This window comes from Periplaneta americana, chromosome 1 (genome assembly GCF_040183065.1).
Source record: "Periplaneta americana isolate PAMFEO1 chromosome 1, P.americana_PAMFEO1_priV1, whole genome shotgun sequence".
Taxonomy (NCBI): Eukaryota; Metazoa; Arthropoda; class Insecta; order Blattodea; family Blattidae; genus Periplaneta; species Periplaneta americana.
The window spans coordinates 154,958,329-154,982,101 of NC_091117.1; the positions used below are offsets into that span (position 1 = coordinate 154,958,329).

Genomic DNA, 23,773 nt, shown 5'->3' on the forward strand with positions numbered 1-23,773 from the left:
CACCTATTATACAGAATAAATAAATTTCAAAATGCTGTCATTCTCTCTGATTCTAAAGCAGCAGTATATGCAATAAATTCATATAAAATGATGTCAATCCAAATTAAAGAATGTCACAAAATGATCCAACAACTTCAAAAACTACAGAAAAGAATTCAATTGCAATGGATACCTGCGCATTGCGGAATTGCTGGAAATGAAACTGCTGACTTTCTTGCCAAAAAAGGATCCAATTTAATTCAGAATACAAATACAAGCCTACCTTTTACATCCATCAAAAGACTAATTAAAAATAAATATAAAATCAAGCAAAACCAAGCACTATGTACCAAAGCCAAAGATAATAAAAAAACCAAAAATTATTCCAGAAATCCCACGTAAATCTGCAGTAGCAAAATTCAGACTGCTTACAGAACACGATTATTTGGCCAAACACTGGAATAAAATAGGAATTTACACAAATCCAAATTGCCCTCTATGCAACAAAGAAGAAGAAATGACTGAAGATCATCTCATAACCTGTGAAGTTCTACCTGATGGATGCACCACAGAGAAATATTGGAGAGCAAGAACGCTAATGGCTTCGTTGCCAAAGCCCGGCATTAGATAACAACAACAACATGAAAGCATCATACTCTATTTTTGAAAACTGCTATTGAATGAAATTATTATACTGTAATTATGAAAAAATGTCCAATACCATGAATTATTACATTGTACTATTGATGACAAATATTACCAGTACTGCTTAACTTTCAACAAGAAGTCGAGGTTGTCCATAGACTTCTTCTTTTTCAGAACGACGATTTTAGCAGTTCATAACAAAGTTTGAGAAGAATAATGTTAAATACATGCCATGCCATTATGTCCTTGTAGTGGTGCTCATTGTGCTATACCGTTACGGTACATATACCTGCTTGTAGTGATTGACAGGATTAGGATTAGTACTATTCCGTTGATTCCTGGAGGACACTTTCAAAGGAAAATAGTAATGTACAATGCTTGTTAAAGTAATCGTATTTTATCACATTCAATTTTACTTTCTTTCACCTTAAAATCAAGTTAAAGAATGTGTATTTCGTACTCGAGAAATATTCATCGTAATATTGAAAAAATCGAGTAATAGAACTTTGAGATATAGAAAAACTATTACATGTAAGTTATACTGTACATGGTTCTGCCGGGAAATTAAAATTACTTCATTGAGTTATAGAAGTTCAACATAAGGAAGTCTGACTGTAGGTCTATTGTAATAATTTTTCATGTTGTTTTTCTGTTTACGAAAATCAACATTTCAATTTGATATTATGGTGTTGTTTAATCAACTGTCCTAAGACAGGTCTGAACCCCACAAGTGATACCAACATGGCACACTTATGAGGCAACTAGGCCAGGAGATAATGGGGTAGGGTGGTCAGTTCCTTTCCCCCCTCTATTGCATACATTGTCATTTCTACCTGATCAGTCTGTTTCTAGTGTTCGAACAGTGAATGTACTGTATAAAAATGTCGAAGCATAAAGAGTTTTCTTTGAAAAAATAAGGCGAATATTGTAAGTGACATTGAACGTGGTCTTTTGCAAGCAGACGTGGGTCGACAGCATAGTTTAAATCAACTGTGAATAATAGTATACAGTGTAATCCACTTCACAAAAATGAAACATTAATTACTGTATAGTATTTTATTTTCTTGTTCACAATTTCATTCATTGCTGTCATTTAAGGTTAGGGGAGAGACACTTCAGATTTAATGAACCTCGGTTATAGTGAACAAAATATGCAAGTCCGCAGAGGTTCACTATATCTGGAGTTGACTATAATTTGTGGGATTATTTATGCTTATTTTAAATGGCAGTTCAAGGAACACAATAAATAATATAATTTGCCCCGTGATTAATATGCTGAATTGTTGCAAAATGCATAAAATGTATAATGAAGTGTGTCACTTTCGAGGAATTAATGTTTTTTTTCATTCAGAATAAAAGTTCAGGTATGTTAACTACGTAAATGAATACTGTAATAAATCATATCCCTTACATTTACCAAACAAACTCTCTGTTAATTTTATATCATTTAAAGAGCAATTCTAAATATCTGTACTCAAAATTTGACATTTCTAATTACATTTATGTTGAAGCCTTAACTCGACAAATACGCAATTTATTGGTGCTCTTAACTTATTTGACCATAATGATTACTTCTAATAAATGAAAACTAGACTTACATCTTCGTTTCCTCCTGTGATTAACCCGAGTATCTGAAATTCTGGGACTGCTTCTGATCTTTACTTCAGTCGAATTCACTTCTGAAAAAGAGGGGGAGAGGGGGAAGGTGAAGGAAATAAGTCACGAAATTATTCCCAATAAAATATGTTTAGATTCACAGAAAACTTTTCTTTTTGGTGAACATAACAGCGACACAATATTCTACAGAAAGAACCTAACCTACACAATACAAGAACTGAGAGAGACAATATTAACCTCAATATATAATAATTACGGTATTTTATTATTTCATATCCAATCAATTCTTCAAGGAAATGTGAGTTCAAAATTTAGATTGAATGAAAAAAAGAAGTTAAATAGATCAGATTTACTTTTTAAAATTTTTAACTTTGTAGGTTGGTTCCTTTCTGATGATTTCAATACAGGTGACTACTTAAACAGTAAAATTTGAAGACTTTGAGCCACTTTGAACTGCAAAGCATCTACAGGGACTGCATTAACAATAGCAAGTAGAACATGTCAAATATTTTAAGTGTATGGGATATGATGACAGAGAGTGGATTAATCTTGCATAGGATAGGGACCAATGACAGGCTTATGTGAGGGCGGCAATGAACCTTCGGGTTCCTTAAAAGCCATTTGTAAGTAAGTAGAGATATCTAGTTTAAAAGATTATTACATAAAAAACCAGAGAAAGTGGTTTTTCCTACCTGAAATTCTTACATCCCCCTTTACTGCGATGTCTGGTGATAAAAAGTAAGCCTGCTTCTGACCTTAAACAAGTATAGAAAAATGTAAGGGGGAGGGGAAAAGAAAAACAGTTAATGTCTCTCATATAATCAACAAGAATTGCACATTAAATATCCTTACTTCTCGTAATAGGTCTTCTTTGCTCTTGAACTTCTGGATACATTTTATTTACAGTTGCATCTGGTGAGGAAGAAGGCTGAAATAAAGACTTCTTCTTTGATGAAATGACTTTGGAGGAACGATTTATTGACATGTTACCCAAGCTTTCATTAATTTTACTTCTTCTCTTCATGGGAGTTGGAAAATATTTCTTTTTAGCTTGCTCTGCAAAGTAAAATTATACTTAATAACTAAAATTGCGCAGAATCTTCTTACACAGCACTCAAAGATATACATGTCTCGAAGAAGTTTGAAGTTGATACTTTTATAACTGAGTTAAAAAAGGGGGAGTGGGAGGCTAAATTATAACATTTATTATAACTTACGTTTAGGTATTGTAAGTTCAGCTTCTTGAACAGGAGACTCAACCTCACCAGCTTCCTGGAACATTGTCATTCTCGGCTTAGGAAATCTGCGGCGCACTAAAAAACAGAAATAATAAATTCTTATATAATTGTTGTCAAGTTTTTCTTTTTTAACAATATTGTTGTTGATAGTGATAGTAGTAGCATAGTATAAATGGAGCCAAAGGATGAGAAATAGGAATAGGGAGAGAAAAAGAACAGCAATTATTAAGGTAATGTTTGGGGAACAGATTTTCATGTAGTATTTTTTTTATAGAGTCCCACGCCGTGGCATCGTGGTCCAAGGCATCCTGCCTAGGACTCGCATTACAGAATGCGCGCTGGTTTGAGTCCTCATGGGGGGGGGGGGGGGAAGAAATTTTCACATGAAATTTCGGCCAGTATATAGGACCAGTGCCCACCCAGCATCATGATGCACTTGAGGAGCTACAATAGGTAGCAAAATCCAGTTGCAAAAGCCAGCTGTAACAGTTGGAGGGGGGATCATCGTGCTAACCACACAATACCTCCATTCTGGTTGGATGATCGTCTACCTCTGCTTAGGTATGTGAGCATGAGGCCAGCAGCCGACTGGTCGGTCTGGACTCTTCAAGGGCTGTGGCGCCATGAATTATCATTTTTTTATTGATTCTGGACCAGAACACAGTAATTCGTATGAAATTTTATTTCAAATAAAAATACACATTTTTGTAATATATTTATGTAAATACACATTTTAACACTAGACGCGCTGGAACTACTTATATACTTAGAATAGCCGATGTGGTTATTTTGACTGCTTCTATTAGTATATACAGTACAGTGCTAAATAACAAATTAAACAACACTTAATAATACTTCACTGTTTCTCTTACTCTCCTGACAACTTTACCATACTCAATACAGCATGCTTTACTGTTTCTCTTACTCCTCTGGCAACAAGAAATTGTTCTTCGTACGTTAGATCAAAACACAGAAATCGAATAATCTCCCAGCTTGTTCCTACCCATTGTCTCACTAAAGAATAGGGGCCTTACAGGCAGTGGCGTAGCGTCAATGTAAGCTAAAAAGCTTAGCTTCCCCAGTTAATAATAATTTCATAATAAACCTGCAGTTTATGAAGAAAATTATTTATTAATTTTAATAGAATTTATATTGGCGGCCGGGTAGCTCAGTTGGTAGAGCAGCTGGCTACGGACTGGAAGGTCCGGGGTTCGATCCCAGGTGGTGACAGGATTTTTTCTCGTTGCCAAACTTTCAGAACGGCCCCGAGGTTCACTCAGCCTCCTATAAAATTGAGTACCGGGTCCTTCCCGGGGGTAAAAGGCGGTCAGAGCGTGGTGCCGACCACACCACCTCATTCTAGTGCCGAGGTCATGGAAAGCATGGGGCTCTACCTCCATGCCCCCCAAGTGCCTTCATGGCATGTTACGGGGATACCTTTTACCTTTTAATAGAATTTATATTTACGCATTAAATATTGTGATGCGGCAGCTCAGGATGATTTGTGATGCAGCAGTAAACAAGAAGCCTGCACACACCAGCTTCCAAGCAGACCGGTTTCTTCTGTGTAATCCACCCCGCAGATTTTCCATCCCTTCCTAAGCTACCCTAGTCGCAAGGCTCGCAAAGAAGCTAGCTTTAACATTTAAAATAAGTAGTTTCCGCGTTATCCCTTTTCGTCAGTTGTGTTCAGTTGAAGTGTTAGTGTGCATAATGGCTAATATATTAAATAATGAGCGAAATAACAGTTCCTGACACTAATTTACTTGAATTTTTTTAGGACAATTGTATTATCAAAACTGACTTACTAACAAAAGTGTGATTTAAAAAACAAATGACCGACTCCCTTGCTGTCAATGAAGGACACAACCAAAAGACAGACGCATACTTATGTAATGATACTAATATTGTGATTTCTCTAAGTATGACAGGGAGTGAGCTAATGTTATACGTATACGTGTCTATTTGTTAAGAGATATGTGTAAATCGTGAAATCGTATTTTATTACGTATCATTTGAGGTCATGCCTTATTGGTGTTACTTACGATGTTCCAACCATCTTCGACTGCTGACTTGAAATTGACTACTATTTATTTTAAGACTGTATTTTTGTAATACGTTTTCTCATATTGCATGAAAGACAACTTGAGTTAGCTTCCCCTACTCAAAATTTCATGCTACGCCACTGCTTACAGGTCACGTGAATCCGATGCTGACAGGTGGACCACTCAGCCTCCTGTTTTTGCTGACGAGTAGTCTGATAAGCTCCACTGGTCAAGAGCACCAAGCCCTTCTTATATCAACATTGGAAACCTATACTACCCCCAAGACTTCACTCCAACCTATTTTCATTATTGGAGATGATAAATGAAATAAGGGGGAGATTGAGAGTGTTGATGGAATAATCAATCAATCTTCTTAATGTATCCAGCTGTTTGCTGACAACATAAAGTCCACTATAGTCTAGTCAGTTGTTGTTTTTCACAAGAAATGAAGGGTATTTTGATCGGTGTTCATTATAGATGCCTATTGCTAGTAGCCAGAGTTGGGGTGTAGTCATATACTGCAGGGCTGTGTCTTCTGCAACAGGTACTGATGATTTTAATTTACTTCTTTTGTGGTTTATGGATGGACAGTGTAGAAGAATATGTTCCAGATCTTCATCATGATTGTTACACCACAGACAAGTAGGATTTTCAGAAATGTGAAATCGGTCTAGGTACAATTGAGTGACTATGTGACCTATTCTGGCTCTTGTTAAAAATGTTTGAACATGTCTGAGCAAGTATTTGTACATTTTCAGGTCATTTGGTTTCTTTTGTACAGACTGTAAAACTTTTCCTTTGTCAGAAGAGAGCCAATTGTTGATCCATAGGTTTGTAAAATGAGACTTTATTGAAGCAAAAGTACTGGATAGAGATATCACTTGAAGAGGTCTTGGTTGCAAATATGTTGCCTGTTTTGCAATATTATCGACTTTCTCATTTCCAGGTATACCACAATGACTAGGTATCCATTGAAATGTTATTTCCTTTTGGAGTTCTTTTAGTTTACTTAGTTGTTTCCGAATTGGAATAATTCTATGTGCATATAGGTTTGGTACATATTTAATTATATTAAATATAGTCCCCTTGGAGTCGGTAAGTATGCAAATGATTTTTCAGAAATTTGAGTAACACACTGAAGAGCAGAATCAATAGCTAGCAATTCAGTGTCAAGACTGGAGGGAGATGAACATGGTATGAAATAACTTTCTTGATATTTGCTATAAAAATTATGTCAGGAGTGATATAAAAGTTATTTTAATTCCTGTGACATTTTAAAACATGGAAGTTTTGTATTACTGTTTTTACAAACAAAAAGTCAGATTGTTATTTAGCAATGACTGAATAAACAAAACGCCATTTACTGCAAGGCAACTACCGAAATGTATATTGTGGTTTACAACATTTAAAAGTGTACCATAAGTTCATTGTCGTTTTAACTACGAATACGATGTTCAGAAAGCTTCGAATTACAAGTCAATATGATTAGTGCCACATGTTTGAAGAAAGTGGATCTATTAACATGCCATGCATTAGTGGCCAGACATTTTCTCGAAACTGAAGCTTCTGTTAGCGCTGGTGTAACAGAAAATCCCAAGAACAGTCTTAGAATGTCCACAGTGATAGCTATGCAATTCACAACTTGTCAATGTTACCTGAAACTTTACCTCCGCCACATTCAACCTGTTCAGGCATTACAAGATGTAGATCTCCAGAAACTGATCACATTTGTTTTCCAGACCACAACTACAATAGGAAAATATGGGCATGGTGTTCCAGCAGGATGACATCACCTCATTGAGGAAGAGACGTTCGTGAATAACATCAGACATCAACTGGTGAGGTCGTGGTGGCCAATTTCACTCCAGACCTGATGCCACTCGATTTCTTTGTTTGGGGTTTTGTGAAGAATGTCTATGCACAACGACCCAGGGATACTGATGATCTCAAAACAAAGTTAGTTTCAAATTTTGGAAAAATTATCCCTAGATGTTACATTACACATAGGAGAATAGCCTGACAATATGAATTGTGTACGCAATGATGAAATGTTGATGTCTAATGTGAACAAAACTCCCATCTTTCTAGAATGTATTTACAGATTACAGTATTTCCATTTTGTGTATTTCCAAACATATCACCCTGTATAAATTAATTCAAATAGGCATTATACCAAACATCAAATCTCTAGTAATTACACTGAATTTGATTTGTTTCTGTGAATATTTAAAGGGGAACTAAGACCTCAAGATTTAGTCAGCGAATTTCGACCATATTGAGCTATGTAATCTTTAGCTTTAACCCTTTCAGACCTGAATTTATATATATATAAACTGGTCACGTAATCATTGTGGGAATCCAAAATTCCCAAAACAAGTCTTCACAGAAAATCAAATTTTGGGAACAATTTTGACTCCTGGGACCCCAAAATTTTAAATTTTATTTTTAATTTAGGTATAGAAATGTTTCAAAAATAATATTCTCCATTTCTATCACATTGAATTTTTCAAAATATTTAAAAGTATCGAAGACATTCCAAAAAAGAAAAAAAGAAACAATGTGCACTATAATGTAGCCTACATCAGGCCTGAAGGGGTTAAATTTTTTCAAAGTCCAGTAATTATTATTCTTATTACCGGTACTGCTGTTAGTTACAGTGTTTACTTCCAAGATGTAACCTATTATTTCCTACTCAAATTTTTTTTTAGTAATGGTATTATTTGAAAATACACTTTCATAGATTTACATTAAATGGAAATAACACTCAGCCTTACTGATATTCGAGATTAGACTAAAATATTTCACAATAAGGTTACATTACATCTATGTAATTTCAAAATAGGAATGTTTTGGTTGAGAATTACCTGATCTTGATCTTGATCTTGTTTGTTTCTCTGAATGGTGTGATGGAATTGATAAAACTTCAACTTCAGACTCAGAAGAATCTAAAAATATAAACAAAAGTTGCTACAAAAGCACTCATACTTATTCTACACACAACCGTAAAAAAAATAATATGTATCTTTCAACGGGTGCGCTTCCATACAGGGACAGTAGGAATTTCTCTAAGGTTAGAGCCCAGTTTAGGTGTGTGTGTGTGTATTAATCGAAAAAAAAGTCATATATCAGTAAACATGCGTCCTATTCTCAATATTTTCTAGCTCCTAATTTTCGATTAATACACATACACTTAAACTGGGCTCTAACCTTACAGGAAATGCCACTACCCCTGAATGGAAGCATGCCAATAATTATAAACAAAGGCTGAAACAGGACATCACTAACTTTTCTTGTAAGTCAGCCACAGCCACACACTTCAAATACACTTAGATAAAACTAACTGCTTTTATATACAAGGAACCGTAACGTTTAGTATAGAAAAGTCTCACAAACATAAAAAGCACTTTGACAGAATTACACATAGAATAAAATACTGGAAAGAATAGAATTTATAAGGAGTTGTTTTGTGTATGGTACATCAGTAAGTCTTCTGTATTTATGACTTATTGTCTCAGTTAAGTACTGGTTACTTTCTATGCATATAATAATAATAATAACCATAATAACTAACAATTTTACATTAAAATAATCGTATAATCATAATGTATTTATGAGCAATTTTGGACATCAGACAGTAGGTTACAGTACGATTATTTAGTCCTGACAGTCGCCAGCAATATGTGCCTGGGTCAGATGAGTCCATTTAATTACGCCAAGGGGTGTTTGGGTTTAGTCACTCGCTTGCCTTCGGAGCGATCGGATGTCATGCTCGCCCTTATCTCTACTCCTATTACTTCCTCTCTTTCGCGTCGCCAAGCTGTCAGGACTAAATAATTTGGCTGTAATTTAAAAAATATTAATATTACCTTTGCTGATATCAGAATTGTCGATTAAAGTTACAGTGATCATGTCCAAGTTCTCCTCTTGTTCTGTGTTCATAAGTCGATCAATTATCTCCCGCTGAAAATAAAACTTGAATGAAGAATTTCATGGTGATACAAATGCTTGTATGATGATTTGGAGTATATGACGAGGAAATCTAAAGAGGAATATGAAAACTGGGGACTAACAATCAATGTAGAAAAAAAAACTCATTATAGTACATGGCAATATGAATATGTAAGAGATTTAAAATTATAAGAAAGGAAAAAATTAAAGGATGTATAGAATTTAAATATTTAGGAAGTAAACTAACTAAAGATGGTAGACTTGAAAAAGAAATAATTGAAAGAATAAAAAAAAAAGAGCAACAATAAATACTGTCCATCCAAGCGGTTATGTTGCATTCCGTTCCCCCATCCCTTTTTGCTAGTCCCTCTGTAAAGACTAGTGGGTGGGCTGTTAGCCTCCTTCCTGAAAATACCTGCTGTACAGAACTGGAAGTCCACGTAATATTATACCGGTACCGTACAACTGTTTAAAATAATTTACGGAAAAGGACCTAGTTAAGTAATTAACTGTCACATGATTTCACCAGTTTCGACGACCCTGCAACATAATCACTCTGTCGGATAGTATGTTATGGGACAAACAAATTTCAGAAACAAAATAAATATATACAAAACAATAGTCAGGAGTACATTAATCTGTGCAGCAGAAACAGAGATACTAAATTCGAAGATAAACTCTATATTGACCTCCACTGAAATGGACTTTTCTAAAGTGCAACGCAGTGTTCAAAGTTTGATAGGGTGAGAAATGAGAGGATTAAAAGACGGATGAAATATCAAGATTCTATTCTAGATTATATATTAGTTGTTTACCTTATTTGATATTTTTTTTTTTGCAGAAAAAATGATTATGTTTTCCTCACTTGGGTGAATGTACAGTATCCAACGCCCACTGAACGAATATTTCACTTTTATCACTGCCAATGTTGCGCTATAATCGTATATGCAAGGTAGGCTATAACAAAAACCTAAACTAACCAAACCTAACCTGTCAAAGAAGCAACAAGTTATACTAAATATGTGTAAAATTGGCCTATGTCTATAGTGGGCGGGACATAAGTAACAATGACCGCCAATTTTTCACCAAAGAAACTTTCAGTGTCGCGTGCTATAGAGAACCCAATAAGGCTGTACAAATTCTTTTGTACATAGGCCTAGGTTGCCTTATAGTGTCAATCAATGGTGTCATTGCCCTAAATATATTTGTACCTTAACGTGGTAACGCACTTGTAAAGAAATATTGTTTCCTAACAAATTACCAATTATTTAATATTATATTGTATTTTGAATGCAAATTAAAAAAACGGGAAGTAATGTGAGTATGGTAACAAAATATAAAAAATGTCCGATGTCCTTTGTATAATTTTCAGGAACAACACATAAATCTGACAGTATTTCTCAAATACATGGCACCCAATCATGTAACAATAGGTAGGCTATTGCGCCTGACGAAAGATTAAAAATAATTTCAGTAACTTAATTTTTACCTTCGATGTCCATCGCCGTGAAATATTTCTTTTGCTTGCTAGGCTTTTCAGTTCAGAAAATTTCATATTTTTCAAATCTGATTCGGACATCATCTTGCAGGATACTTAATTCATGCAATGGACTCCCGCACACGTAACGCTAAAATTAAGTGTTCCGTTAAAAACATACACAGCACACAACCTTTATTATCCTATTGGGAAATTCCGCACAAGTAACGCTAAAATTAACACATTACTTAAGCAATGTTAAGTTCAGTTCCGTTCCGTTAAAATCATACACAATGAAAAACTGATGTCATAAGATTAGTAAGATTACCGTATTTACCGGTCTTCTTTTTGAAATAAACATATGAGCAGTGTTGCCAGATCTTAGAGAGATATTTCTCCTTTGCGTTTACAAATATTTCTCTCTTGAGACATGAATTTCCCTCATAAAGCCTAAATTTCCTTCTAACGTCAAATACAAAATCAAATGGCACTACAGCATTGCCAACTGGACGAAAATTCCGTCAAAACTGACGGAATTTCAACGTAGCGAACGGGGAAAAAAATGGCTTTGACGGGTGACGGATTTTCTGGCGGAAATTATGATTTACATCGTCTTTTGACATTTCTAACTGCTGCTATTTTTAATTGTTTAATTTTTGGGAGATTTTACTTTTTTTATTTGAACAGCCCTGCTTGTTCCGTACTATGTTTAAGAATCCCCTGTTTCAGATTTCCTCATAATCAAGTGAGATGTTGACGAATTATTATTTTAATTAGGATTAGTAAGTTGTGTTAAAATTTGCTTTATTGGGTCCTTTTTTATTATGACGGATTCTGACGGATTTCCAAGTGTTATACTGACGGGAATACAATTTATGTGTTGGCAACACTGTGGCACTAATGTTTATGTTATTATGTATATAAGTTAAACTCGTGGTAGGTATTATGGCTGGAGATAAATGTGTTAGGAAGGCAGATAAAAAAAGAATTAGAGCTCAGAACATACTATTTCGGGATACTGGAATTAAATGTACAGACGAACCAAGAAAGGTATAGTCTATTTAGATTATAATTATAATGTAGTTCGCACTTAGCTGTGAACTTGTATTGAGGTTATGTATTCTTTTTCAGTATGTTATGGTAGCAAATGCAGGATTGGCGACTGGACTGCAACAAGAACAACTGTTAGAGCTTAGCTTACCATATGGACAAATTGACGGTGTTCTTATGTTGCCAGGAAAATCTTACAGTTTTATTGTATTTAAGGACGAAACGTGTGCCTCCAAAGCATATGCTGCAATACATGGAAAGATGAAACTTAATTCAACTGACTCAGGCCCATTGTATCTCGCTTTTACCGAAAAAGGTAATTGTTAAAACATTCAGATACGTTCAAGTAATGTTCATATATATTTGTATTTACTGACATTCAGCGACAGATATACAATTCTACTGTAGATAGGCATGCAAAAATTTGTCGCTTCCCTTTTATATCTTACATTTTATTAATTGGAATTTGAAACTTACTAGGCGATACCGATATCAGTTTTTTTAAACATCTCTCGGTGTTTCTCTATTATTTCGTTACCACGCTAAGGTAGAAATGTATTTATAGTTCGCTTCTAGTCGAATCACGTATATCATAAACAAAAGAAAAATTGAGTGCAGACACCAATTTCGCACAAAATTAGGGTAGAAAGTTGCTGTGGCCTGCAGAGAGGCGGGATCGCATGCCTTGCATGTAAGCTTTTTAGTAGTAGGCTGCATAGATAGAGAGTTTGCGTAAGATCAAGAATCAGTGCCAGGTTAGGTCTGGTTAGTTCAGGTTTTTGGTAGTCTACGACTTGCATTATACGTATTTTGGTCGATAGAGGAGTATGGATAGATATCTGCCTTTCCTTGGTAACACACCTAACCCCGTTTGTGTGTTGCCTCCTGCTGAGCGAATTAATTAATGATTTCGGACAAATCAGTTTTCTCCAAAACGCTGCCACCCCTAAAATTTGCCACTGTAGACTGTAACCTACTTAGCATAGTGGTAAATTCGTCTATGCTGTGACACCATAATAGCTAATTAAAAGTACTATTAGTTGTAGGTGAACGTTCAGACTGAATCTTATCATTGTATACAGATGATATTAAGGAGAATGGACTTGTACAATTATTTAGCTCTATATAGGCTATCTGTATAAGCTTGTGTGCTTGAATGTCTGTATAAATATTTTTTCAGTCCCAGAAATAAACCATTCGTGGAATTATGATCACAAGCCTCCAGGTTTAATACTACTTGAACATTTTGTGACAGAAGAAGAAGAAAATTCATTGTTGAACTCTATTGACTGGAATACAACAGATTCCCACTTGGGTGAGTATAGGAAATACAAAGCAGGCTACAGCATTCTGTGTGGGTTCAGGTTTGCGCATAGTGAAACACTCTCCATCACACAGCTAAACATTTTAGAGCACTATACGTAACAGTCTACAAATTAAGCTCACTACAAATATCTTATAAATGAGATTATTGTCTTCAAACTCACTGATAACACACATCAGATTCTCTTCTTTCTCATTGTTATCAGCGTGCATCATTTACTGCTGATAGCGCCACATACAAACATTGTTGCCACTAATTATTGAATGAACCATATATTATGTATTCAACCACAACTGAGCAAATACAATCTTACTTTTGTGGACCGTAACAGTCCTTCTGGGACTACAAACATTGTTGCCACTAATTATTGAATGACCCATATATTATGTATTCAACCACAACTGAACAAATACAATCTTACTTTTGTGGACCGTAACAGTCCTTCTGGGACTACAATCTGTATGGCTGATGATGATGACGATGACGATGATGATGATAATGAACAACTGAACAACAGTAGAATACAAATTCGTTAAGTATTGGAACATTCTATGAACATGAAATATAAAGTTTTCTACTGTTGTACTTTACTAACATTGTTACTGTCTAATAAGTTCTAACTACTAGTGCCGTTATTTTGCATTGCTATAGAGGTCATTCAGTATTTTAACGCAATGCAACTAAATACAGTGAAACCTGTTCAAATTGGAACCTGAATAATCCGGAATCCTGTCTATTTTGGAACAATTTATTGGTCCCGGCGAAATTCATGTGTGTTATGTGTAATTTTTTCTGAATAAAATGGAAACTGTCCAACGCGGAAACAGAAACTGTCTGCTACTGTTCAAAACGGAAATAATATTTTGGACACACTACTTTAATGTAAACTATATTTTGAAACAGTATGTGCTTTCAAGGAATGTACAAAATATGTAGGTCACTAAGATAAAAACAAGTTTTCTTTGAAAACTTTTTGAGGGTGCGAGGGTGTGTTGGCCTGATGGTCATAAATTTTATTACCCTATTGCCTAGACAGACGAGTCCCTTCAAAGATATTCAATGCTTCACTCCTGTATACTGTCGTAGCTGTGTAGAACGCAAGTGTATTAGTGATTTCGTGATATAAAACATAAAAGGAAACAGAAAACAACTGGTTACATAGAAATAAATGAACTGTTGTGGGAGTGGATTCTTCCTGCCCTTTCAAAGATCATGCCAATTTCTGGATCTATTCTGCAGAGCAAACCCTTGAGCTGGCAAAGAAATTAGATAATCCAGAATTCAAGGTTTCTAGGCTCCTAGTCCAATTAAATAATGTGCTGTGATATACAGTACAGTATTATAGTGTTAGATATTAAATTTAGTGTAATTAATAAACTTTATAGCGTTTATAGATGTAGATTCATTTTCCGGGCTGAGAGGCCGTGGTCTATTAGTTGGTTTTATACCAGACGTTTCGTCTGCAACGTCTGGTATAAAACCAACTAATAGACCACGGCCTCTCAGCCCGGAAAATGAATCTACATCTATAGACTCCGGCCGTGAAAGCCTACACTGCAAGTTTATAGCGTTTATTGAGTGACGATACAATTTATACAGGAAATAAGATTTTCATCAAGATCATTCACCAATTAAATAAGCGACATGAAGCTGATTTAATGTCAGCAGTGTTAAACGGAATATTTTGTAATTCCTACAATTTGCGGCATGCCATTTTGTTTTTCATTTATACAAATGATAAAATATTCCATTTTAACTTCACACCTGAATAACACGGAAACCTGTCCACAACGGAAAAAAAATTAGGACCATGTCACTTCCGTCTTGAACAGGTTTCACTGTAAATAACATACAAAATTGCTATAGCAGTAATATTGTCCGTAGGTCAGAGTCTTAAGCATCGGAAGGTTAAACACTATGGCTATGAATTTCGGTATGATACCAACAATGTGGACAAGGATAACCCACTGTCTGAAGGCATACCTTCAGAGTGCAACTTTCTGCTGGAACGACTATCAGCAAGGAATTGCAATATTCTATCATCATTTCCAAATCAGCTGACAGTGAATCACTATCAACCTGGACAAGGTAACTTTTATGTACATGTAGTATTGTATTATATCATATTATATTATATTATATAGTGACCTTCATTACACTGGATTTTTCTAAATCAGTTACCCATAAGGAAAATGAAATAAATTCATGAAGAAAAACTTTGTACATACATACATACATGCCCATGTAAACTTGTTGTATGCCACTTCTTTTTCCAGAATTATTATTCAAGTTTTCTTTTTGGTAACTAATTTAGAATTGTACTACTGTATACACTGGTACTTTCTCAAATTTCAAAATTTTCACTTGGAAAATAAAAAACTATCAGATATGCTTAAGTTTTGTTACCGATTTTCTTGTAACATATGTTACAAATCAATTGCAGTATATTAAGGAGAGAGTCTGGAATAAGAGTTAACATGTCTGACCGTGAAACGAGTGGGTCTGGGTTAAAATCCTAGTTGGGACAAGTTACTTGTTTGAGATTTTTTTTCCACGGTTTTCTCTCAGCCCATTAAGAGGAAATGCTGGATAATTTTTGGCGCTGGATCCTGAACTCATCTTGCTGACATTATCACCATTTCACTTAAGGTACGATCACACATTGCTACTTTTGCAGCACAACTTTTGTACTGCAGCTGCAAAAGTTGCGTGTCGTGTTCACATGTAAGCCAAAAGTAGCGCGCTGCACGCTACTTTTCGTGCTGCGCAACCCGAGTACAGCAAAAGTTGCAACTGGAGGTTGCATGTCTGTTCACACACAAGGCGCTACTTTTGTAGCCGCAGTCATGCTGCAGGTTTCCATCTCTGTGTTGACTTCTCAATATACATTTTGTGGTTATGTTCGCATTATTAAGAAACTCATGCGAAAGCTTCCTTATCTATTATTTGCTTTTCTGTCGTATCTAGTATTCAGGAATTGACATTATTTTTACTATAAAGCTTTTAAAAACGCCTATATACTTAAATGATAACCAACAGTATATTCACGTAATCAATGTTGGCAACCCTCCTGTTTGGAACTACGCTACGGAAAATTTAAAAAATGAATTATATCGTCAGCAGTTATGCTCAGACTGTGTTGTGTATTTATTAACTGTTACAAATAATTTATTTTCATCACATTTAACATTAAAATGTATCCAAACAATAAAAGTATCATTGGCACATTTGGGTGGTAACACTGGTTGCAACCACAGCAAAAGTTTCAACAAAACCGATATAAAAATGCTGCGGCTGCAACCCTGAGAACCCTGTTCACACGTCGCTACTTTTAAGCTGTGCGCAGCATGGAAAAGTAGCAGGCAGCAGGTTCGGCAGCCGCTACTTTTCGGGTTGCACCGTTGTTCACACGTTGCAGTACGAGAGTTGCGCAGTTTTTTGTACTGCAGCACTGCAAAAGTAGCGATGTGTGACCGTACCTTTAGATGCTAGATAACCATAGCAGTTGATAAAATGTCGTAAAATAACCGATTAAAAAAAGGAGAGAGTACAGCTAATATGTCAGTGTTTGCAGGTATTCCTCCACATGTTGACACACACAGTGCTTTTGAAGACCCAATCCTGTCACTTTCACTTGGTTCTCCTATAGTAATGGAATTCAGACACAAAGATGGTCGGACACTTCCAGTTCTGTTACCACAACGATCCCTACTAGTCATGTCAGAAGAAGCAAGGTATGTTTTCTAACTCTATACAGGGTGTAAGGAGTATAAGTGCCATTATTTTAACTGATGATTATTCATGTCATAAGGAAGAAAAATTGTCCTCACAATTGTTTTCTAATTGTAATATGTAACGAATTATTAAAGTTTACAATATGCAACATTTGACAATGTTACTGGATGGGAGGAGAGAGTTTACTGGTAGGCTATACGGTACAGCTGAAGCGGGGACAGACATACGAGTACGAAACAGATGCTCTGTTCTAATGCAGGGCCGGACCAGGTCAGCTGTTGTTTACATGAAACGTGCAGGAAATACAAACTTTCAATCTCATTAATAGAACATTACGGCAAATTTCCATTTTATTTATCAATATTGCTCCATTTCTTATTGTACGTCTAAAAAATAAACAATAATCGTTTACTGCACAAAATCATACGAACATTTTTTTTCTAGTGCAAAATTTTAACACAGTCTACTATATACAATCACGAAGCTTGAGTTTTGAGGGTGCTAGAAACAATAGGCTGTGACGGTACTATTTTGCATTGCCTGTAATGAGGCGATATTAGTGATCCTAGTGGTGAGAAACTATCTAACGTTTGCATATTTACTACGTATTGAGCTTCGCGACTGTATATACTAGACTGTGATTTTAATCACTCCCGCTTCTGTAAAGTAGTAACATTTTAAAGAAACTTAAAGTTTGCAGTTTGTCATATTTGAGGACATGACACTTGACGAAAAATCACTTCTTACAGATAATCCATTCATAATTGATTGTCTAAGTTCAGTTTATTTTCTTGTCAATACGAACTCGTTAAATTAATTTGAAAATTGTACATACAGATTTATATCAGATTTTCCACGTATCCACCGTCATTCTGAAGGCAGACATCACATCTTCTAGTCCAGTTGTTGCGGACACGTTCAAGACTCCCAGTTTCTAATAATCGTTGAGAAACTGTTACAAAAGTTCGTTGATTAGGTAACCTTCTCTGCAGAAAATGTTGACGGTACATCCTTCTTGCCGCACTTGAATTACGACGACTTCCTCCATAAATTAATAACATATGATATTCCTAAACTGTGAATGGCATTGTAAGTTGTTTATCGAATACTGTGTACTGAACTGGCATCCGCTCGGCAGTAGAGCTATGGACAGGGAGCTTGTACTCAACTGATTCATACTTACGTCTGTGCAGAGTACTGCCTGCTGAACACGTTGCCATGTCTCTCACGCCAGAATGTTAACAAATTTAAGCATGCATTTTTATTTAATTTCACGAAAACATAATAGAACACACAAATATTTATTTAAACTAATATTATCTCTTTGCTAGATATATCTACTGATGTAATTGTTTTCGTAATTTTAGTAACGATATAAGCAGTATAATGCAAATAAAATAAGGAAAGAAATATTTTTCTGGGAAAACTATCGAGTTTTGACCCTATGTTGTATGGACATTTTTTGATCCTGTAGACCGTCCCTGACGACTGTTAAAAGGATGGCACTTATACCCCTTACACCCTGTATACAAATATAATGTGTGAAATTCAACCACCTAATAAACTATTTACTTACTTGTTTATGTGCATACAAACACCCACACATATACACACACACATGCATGCACTCAACCGCCCACTCATTCAGTCCAATCAATCAAAATTAATTTTCAGCAGAATAGCTAGAGTTTGGTTCTGGACATACCCTATTTGGTTCAGGTTAGATATCTTCTTGAACTGTATTTTTTGTCTGTGGAACCTATTCAGAGATAACTTTATGATAATGAAATATTACTGAAATGAGAATGGTATGGAATACCAGAGTACGTGATCAAATTATCTCTCAACCACTCCAGAGCTCTACAATTTGTTTGGGTTTGAATCCTGACCTTACTGTTAAGACACTATCACTGACCGAGCTATGGTTGCATAAAGGAATGCTGAATGTTACCTTGTGTTTGATTTACAGATATGCATGGAGTCACGGTATAACTCCACGTAAAATGGACATTGTACCAACGCCCAATGGAAGTCTAACAATTCAGCACCGTGGAGAAAGAGTGTCCTTCACTTTTCGTTGTATCAGGAAAGGGGAATGTAACTGCATATATCATGAACGATGTGATTCATATCAAAGAAACTGCAGCAATATTCAGATAAAAAATGATGCACTGGCAGAAAGACTAGAATCATTACATGTGCATGAGGTTTGTTCACTTTATAGTACTTTTTACCTTTTTATTGTACGAAGTGTAAAGAGAAATTATCATGCTGCAAAACATCGATTTCGAGATTTTCACGGAAATACACTTTAGCAACATCCTTGATACTGAAAATGTGCTTTTTGTCACGCTATATACAGCAGTATTTTCTACATTATTGGATGAACTTTCTTCGTATTCAATATCTAGTCTGTTTATCTGGAAATGATGCACATGAAATATAACAATTTTTCTTAAAAATGAATAGACCTTTGTTTTAAATAAAAACACATAATAGAGATTTAATTCAAATCAAATGTAACGATTTTCTTCATATGAATGAAAAAGTTTTTCTAAACGAAGTTAATTATTATCTACAGAATTATTTCAGTCAAAGTTTTCACTCCCTCCAATCCAGGCAGGCATGTAGTGTTCCTTTTCTTAAAGGATTAATAGTCACTAGATATAATCCCCTTTATGCATGGATGAATTTCCATAGAAACAATTACTTTTATAGCTGTCTGAGTAATAGTACGATTATAGGCCATTCCTTTAATAAATTGTAATTGTTTAAAAATGAAATATAATTTTTCTTCAGATTGATGTGTCTTATTCTTACAATCAGGACAAAATTATTTTTGTACTTAATAAATCGAATTGTGAGATATTTCTTTTGACAGAGAGACACTGTGAACTGAACGTTTTGGAAACTCTGCTTTAAGTAACTGGTGATACAGATTACTTTTATTTAATGCCAATGATTAATGACAATTCTCCTCTGCCCTACTCTGTATAAATTTTCTTACAATTTCTCTCTGATTAGAAATATATTAATATAATGGTTTTTATATGGAATATTTTGACATTTCAAGGTATATGAAGAGATTGCTAGCCATTTCAGTGATACACGGCATAAACCTTGGCCTAATGTGCTTTCTTTTGTGGAATCTTTACCACTGGGCTCAATGCTAGTAGACGTTGGCTGTGGAAATGGCAAATACTTTGGATTCACAAGAGGTATTTTCGAAGTAAGTTGCTGATGACAGTATGAAAAATGGTTTACTTCCTTTCGATCATATTATTATAATTCGAAATATGATTCCATTTGTTTATTTTTTACAATTTTTTATTGAATGTTTTTGGTTTTTTTTTTTTGGATATGTTTATATTTATTTATTTATTTATTTATTTATTTATATCTATAACAGGACAAAGCCCCAATTACAATAGACAGTACAGATATTTGCTTAAAGCATATGTTAAAAACAGTTGTTTTACACGTGCCTATTCTTCTGCTTGCATTAATATAGTGTAATCACAATGGTCTTCACATAATTTTATCAACAGACTCTACATTTGGTTAGAATTAGCAAATTATCTTTTACATAATTTTTCTCTTAATTTGGTGTAAGTGGCACGATTTCCATTGGGAATTGTAAATTAAACAGTCTCATATAATATGTATTTATATTCACAAGAAAACTTTTGAGCTTCAGAAAGTGCTGTAGCAAGGCAGACACCCAACTAAACTAGAGATAAGGTTGGCATCATTCTGATCCTGTCACAGAACTAAGTCATTCTTTAGCTAATAAAATTTTTACTATCTTTACCTGTTACATTTATTTACCATTTTGTTAAGAGCTGCTGAAAATGTGAATCACGAAGCTGAAGACGAAATTCAACGGATTTGCTTTTATTTTCGAACACTTTAATTGAATTTTCTCTTGACACTGACTTTGTTAAGTTTGATATTGCGTCCTTAACATAATTTGTTTTTGGGTTATGTTGGTAAATAGATGACTTGATAACACCCCAAAAGAAATAAATGGAGATTGCATGGAGGGGGGGGGGGGGATCGTGGGTGCTAAATCCCTCTGAAGTTGATTATCCTTAAAAAAATAAACCTTGCAACAAAGTGAAATATTATTATGAGAAGTGTTATTGTCCTTTTAAAAATTAATTTTCAACCTGGTTTAATTAAGTTACTAAACAAAAGGAAATAGTATCACTTTTATATTTCTAAATAAGCCTATATGTTACTAGTAAATAAAATTGGCCTAGTGATTTTCATTCATGATAGTGCAGTCCATATTTACACTTTCTTTGAATATAACTCTATTTCATCGATTATATATTCTTAGATATCCATATCCTAAAAAGAATAACTCCCTAAAATTAATGACATTACTTACGGTTCACCCTGCTTGTGCGCGCATATTTCCGAGAACCTGCATTCAAGAGAATGGTGAGCAAAAAGAAGTTGCAGTTTAAGATTGTTTAAAAATCAGTAGTATTCAGCTCAATATTTAGAAGAGCTTCTCGTCTTCTTTTTCTCCTTCATCTTCAGAAATCCTTTCAAAGCACTGGCATAAATAAATTCGTTGGTTTAATCTTTTTCAAATCCTCAGTTGCCAACTAGCAGTTAACAGCACCTTACTCCATCCAGTGTAGGACATTAGATGAGGAAGATCTGCTGATATACCTATCACCATATTTTTACTCTTATTAGTACTTACAGGTAGAGTCGGGCAAACAGCCTCTTACTCCCGCTCGTTCTCGTAGGCGAGACTAGCTGGCCGATAACGCCAGTTCCGAGAATCGTATTCTCGAGATTGGCACTCTCGGGAACAAGGAATACCGGGTCCCGGCCTGTTATCGCACGGCCGACTTATCGTTATGAAATGCGTACACTGACCGCCAGCTTAATTGCCGCTCATCACTGCAATTCGTGACTCTTTCTGAAATATTAATGTTCATAAAGTAATTTAAGAAGGCACAGCAGTGTGGTATGCAATAAATAATACAGCACATTATGATTGTCGACATTCTTACAGAAGTCACACTATTTTAATGAACTATTTATTGCCTTTCCGGAGAAGTAAAATAATGCAGCACTTTCAGCCGTTACCTAATCCTAAGCTAGTCTAAAACAATAACAAGTTATGGTTGGAGCTACGATATACTTTCTCGCTATCAGCATTTTGTTGACATTCCATATTTAATCATTCGATAGTGCTTTATATACGCTATAGTAATGGATATCACACGACTGTATTATTATTATATTGCGCGTTCACATCTGGATGTTTCGTTGTAAGGCAAGGACATCTTCATCAGCATGGGTAATTATTGCGCTGTGTGAGGACGAAATAAAATAATACTTATTTATATTATTATAAAGGACCAGAGGCCCTGACAAAAGATATTTGTGTTTCCCAACTGATAAAATGCTGAATGTGAAATGGAAACACTTTTGCAAGGGGAAGGACAGATTTACGAAATAGAGTAGATCCTTTCACAAATTGATCATAATTACTTACAAATGTATTTTAAGGAACCCGGAGGTTCATTGCCGCTCTCACATAAGCCCGCCATCGGTCTCTATCCTGAGCAAGATTAATTCAGTCTCTACCATCATATCCATTTTTATATTAGCTTCCCATCTACGTCTCTGCCTCTCCAAACGTCCTTTCCCTCCGGCCATCCAACTAACACTCTATATCCATTTCTGGATTCGCCCATACATGCTAGATGTTCTGCCCATTTCAAACCTCTGAATTTAATATTCCTAATTATGTCAGGTGCAGAGTACAATGCGTGCAGTTCTACGTTGTGCAACTTCCTCCATTTTCCATCCCTCTTAGCCCCAAATATCTTCCTAAGAATCTTATTCTCGAACACCCTTAACCTCTGTTCCTCAAAGTGAGAGTCCAAATTTCACAACCATACAGAACAATCGGTAATATAACTGTTCTATAAATTCTAACTTTCAAGTTTAGTTTCATTTTGGAGATGCCGATAAGCTCACTGTATTATAATATCAATTTTTGTTGTTTACCACCTGTGCTTATCTTAATATTAAGATAAGCACAAGTGGTAAACAACAAAAATTTATATTATAATCTAACTTTCAAGTTTTTTGAGAGCAGGCTGGATGACAAAAGCTTCTCAACCGAATAATAACAGGCATTTCCCCCCCCCCCCATATTTATTCTGCGTTTCTTCCTGAGTGTCATTTATATTTGCTTTATCATAACAACAGAGAATAAAAGAGGGTTATTATTATTATTATTATTATTATTATTATTATTATTATTTTTATTATTATTATTAAATTACCTAGTTACTTTACGACGCTTTATGAACTGCTATAGCTATCTAGCGTCTGAATGAGATGATAATGCCAGCGAAATGAGTCCAGGGTCCAGCGCCGAAAGTTACCCAGAATTTGCTCTCAATGGGTTGAGGCGAGAAACCTCAGCCAGGTAAAGACTGGTTCACAATAAACCGGGAACGGAAACGACAACGAGAAATAATGTTAAAATAAATATATTTAAATGTGAACATTCACAATTAACGAGAAGATTGCCGGAGCCCGGAAAAGGGAACGTGAAAGTTAATTGTGAATGCTCACATTTAAATGTATTTATTTTAACAATATTTCCGTTATCGTTGTCGTTTCCGTTCTCGGTTTATTGTGAACCAGTCTTAACTTGTCCCAACCAAGATTCGAA

At 35.1% G+C, this 23,773-nt stretch overlaps 2 protein-coding genes across 11 annotated transcripts in view; one reads left to right on the forward strand and one right to left on the reverse strand.

The window, feature by feature from the left end:
- Mink (Mitotic spindle and nuclear protein) overlaps positions 1–11,406 on the reverse strand; it is a 25,064-nt gene extending 13,658 nt beyond the window's left edge. The window contains exons 1-8 of one of the 5 annotated variants that reach the window (XM_069830011.1): positions 11,278–11,406; positions 10,962–11,100; positions 9,391–9,484; positions 8,389–8,469; positions 3,459–3,554; positions 3,094–3,297; positions 2,934–2,996; positions 2,223–2,303 (exon numbers count right to left, since the gene is read on the reverse strand). In XM_069830011.1, coding sequence (XP_069686112.1) covers positions 2,223–2,303; positions 2,934–2,996; positions 3,094–3,297; positions 3,459–3,554; positions 8,389–8,469; positions 9,391–9,484; positions 10,962–11,054 — 712 coding nt within the window. In that variant the 5' untranslated portion in view covers positions 11,055–11,100; positions 11,278–11,406. Of the gene's footprint in view, positions 1–2,222; positions 2,304–2,933; positions 2,997–3,093; positions 3,298–3,458; positions 3,555–8,388; positions 8,470–9,390; positions 9,485–10,961 lie in introns of all 5 variants that reach the window. The other 4 variants (XM_069830003.1, XM_069829999.1, XM_069830016.1 and 1 more) reach the window with 4 other exon arrangements.
- Positions 7,362–23,773, forward strand: part of LOC138702629 (alkylated DNA repair protein alkB homolog 8) — a 25,638-nt gene continuing 9,226 nt past the window's right edge. Inside the window, exons 1-7 of one of the 6 annotated variants that reach the window (XM_069829952.1) lie at positions 11,813–11,999; positions 12,081–12,315; positions 13,180–13,314; positions 15,208–15,411; positions 16,889–17,057; positions 19,028–19,265; positions 20,132–20,287. In XM_069829952.1, the coding sequence (XP_069686053.1) occupies positions 11,895–11,999; positions 12,081–12,315; positions 13,180–13,314; positions 15,208–15,411; positions 16,889–17,057; positions 19,028–19,265; positions 20,132–20,287 (1,242 nt within the window). In that variant the 5' untranslated portion in view covers positions 11,813–11,894. Of the gene's footprint in view, positions 7,481–11,806; positions 12,000–12,080; positions 12,316–13,179; positions 13,315–15,207; positions 15,412–16,888; positions 17,058–19,027; positions 19,266–20,131; positions 20,288–23,773 lie in introns of those variants that run through there. The other 5 variants (XM_069829960.1, XM_069829981.1, XM_069829972.1 and 2 more) reach the window with 5 other exon arrangements.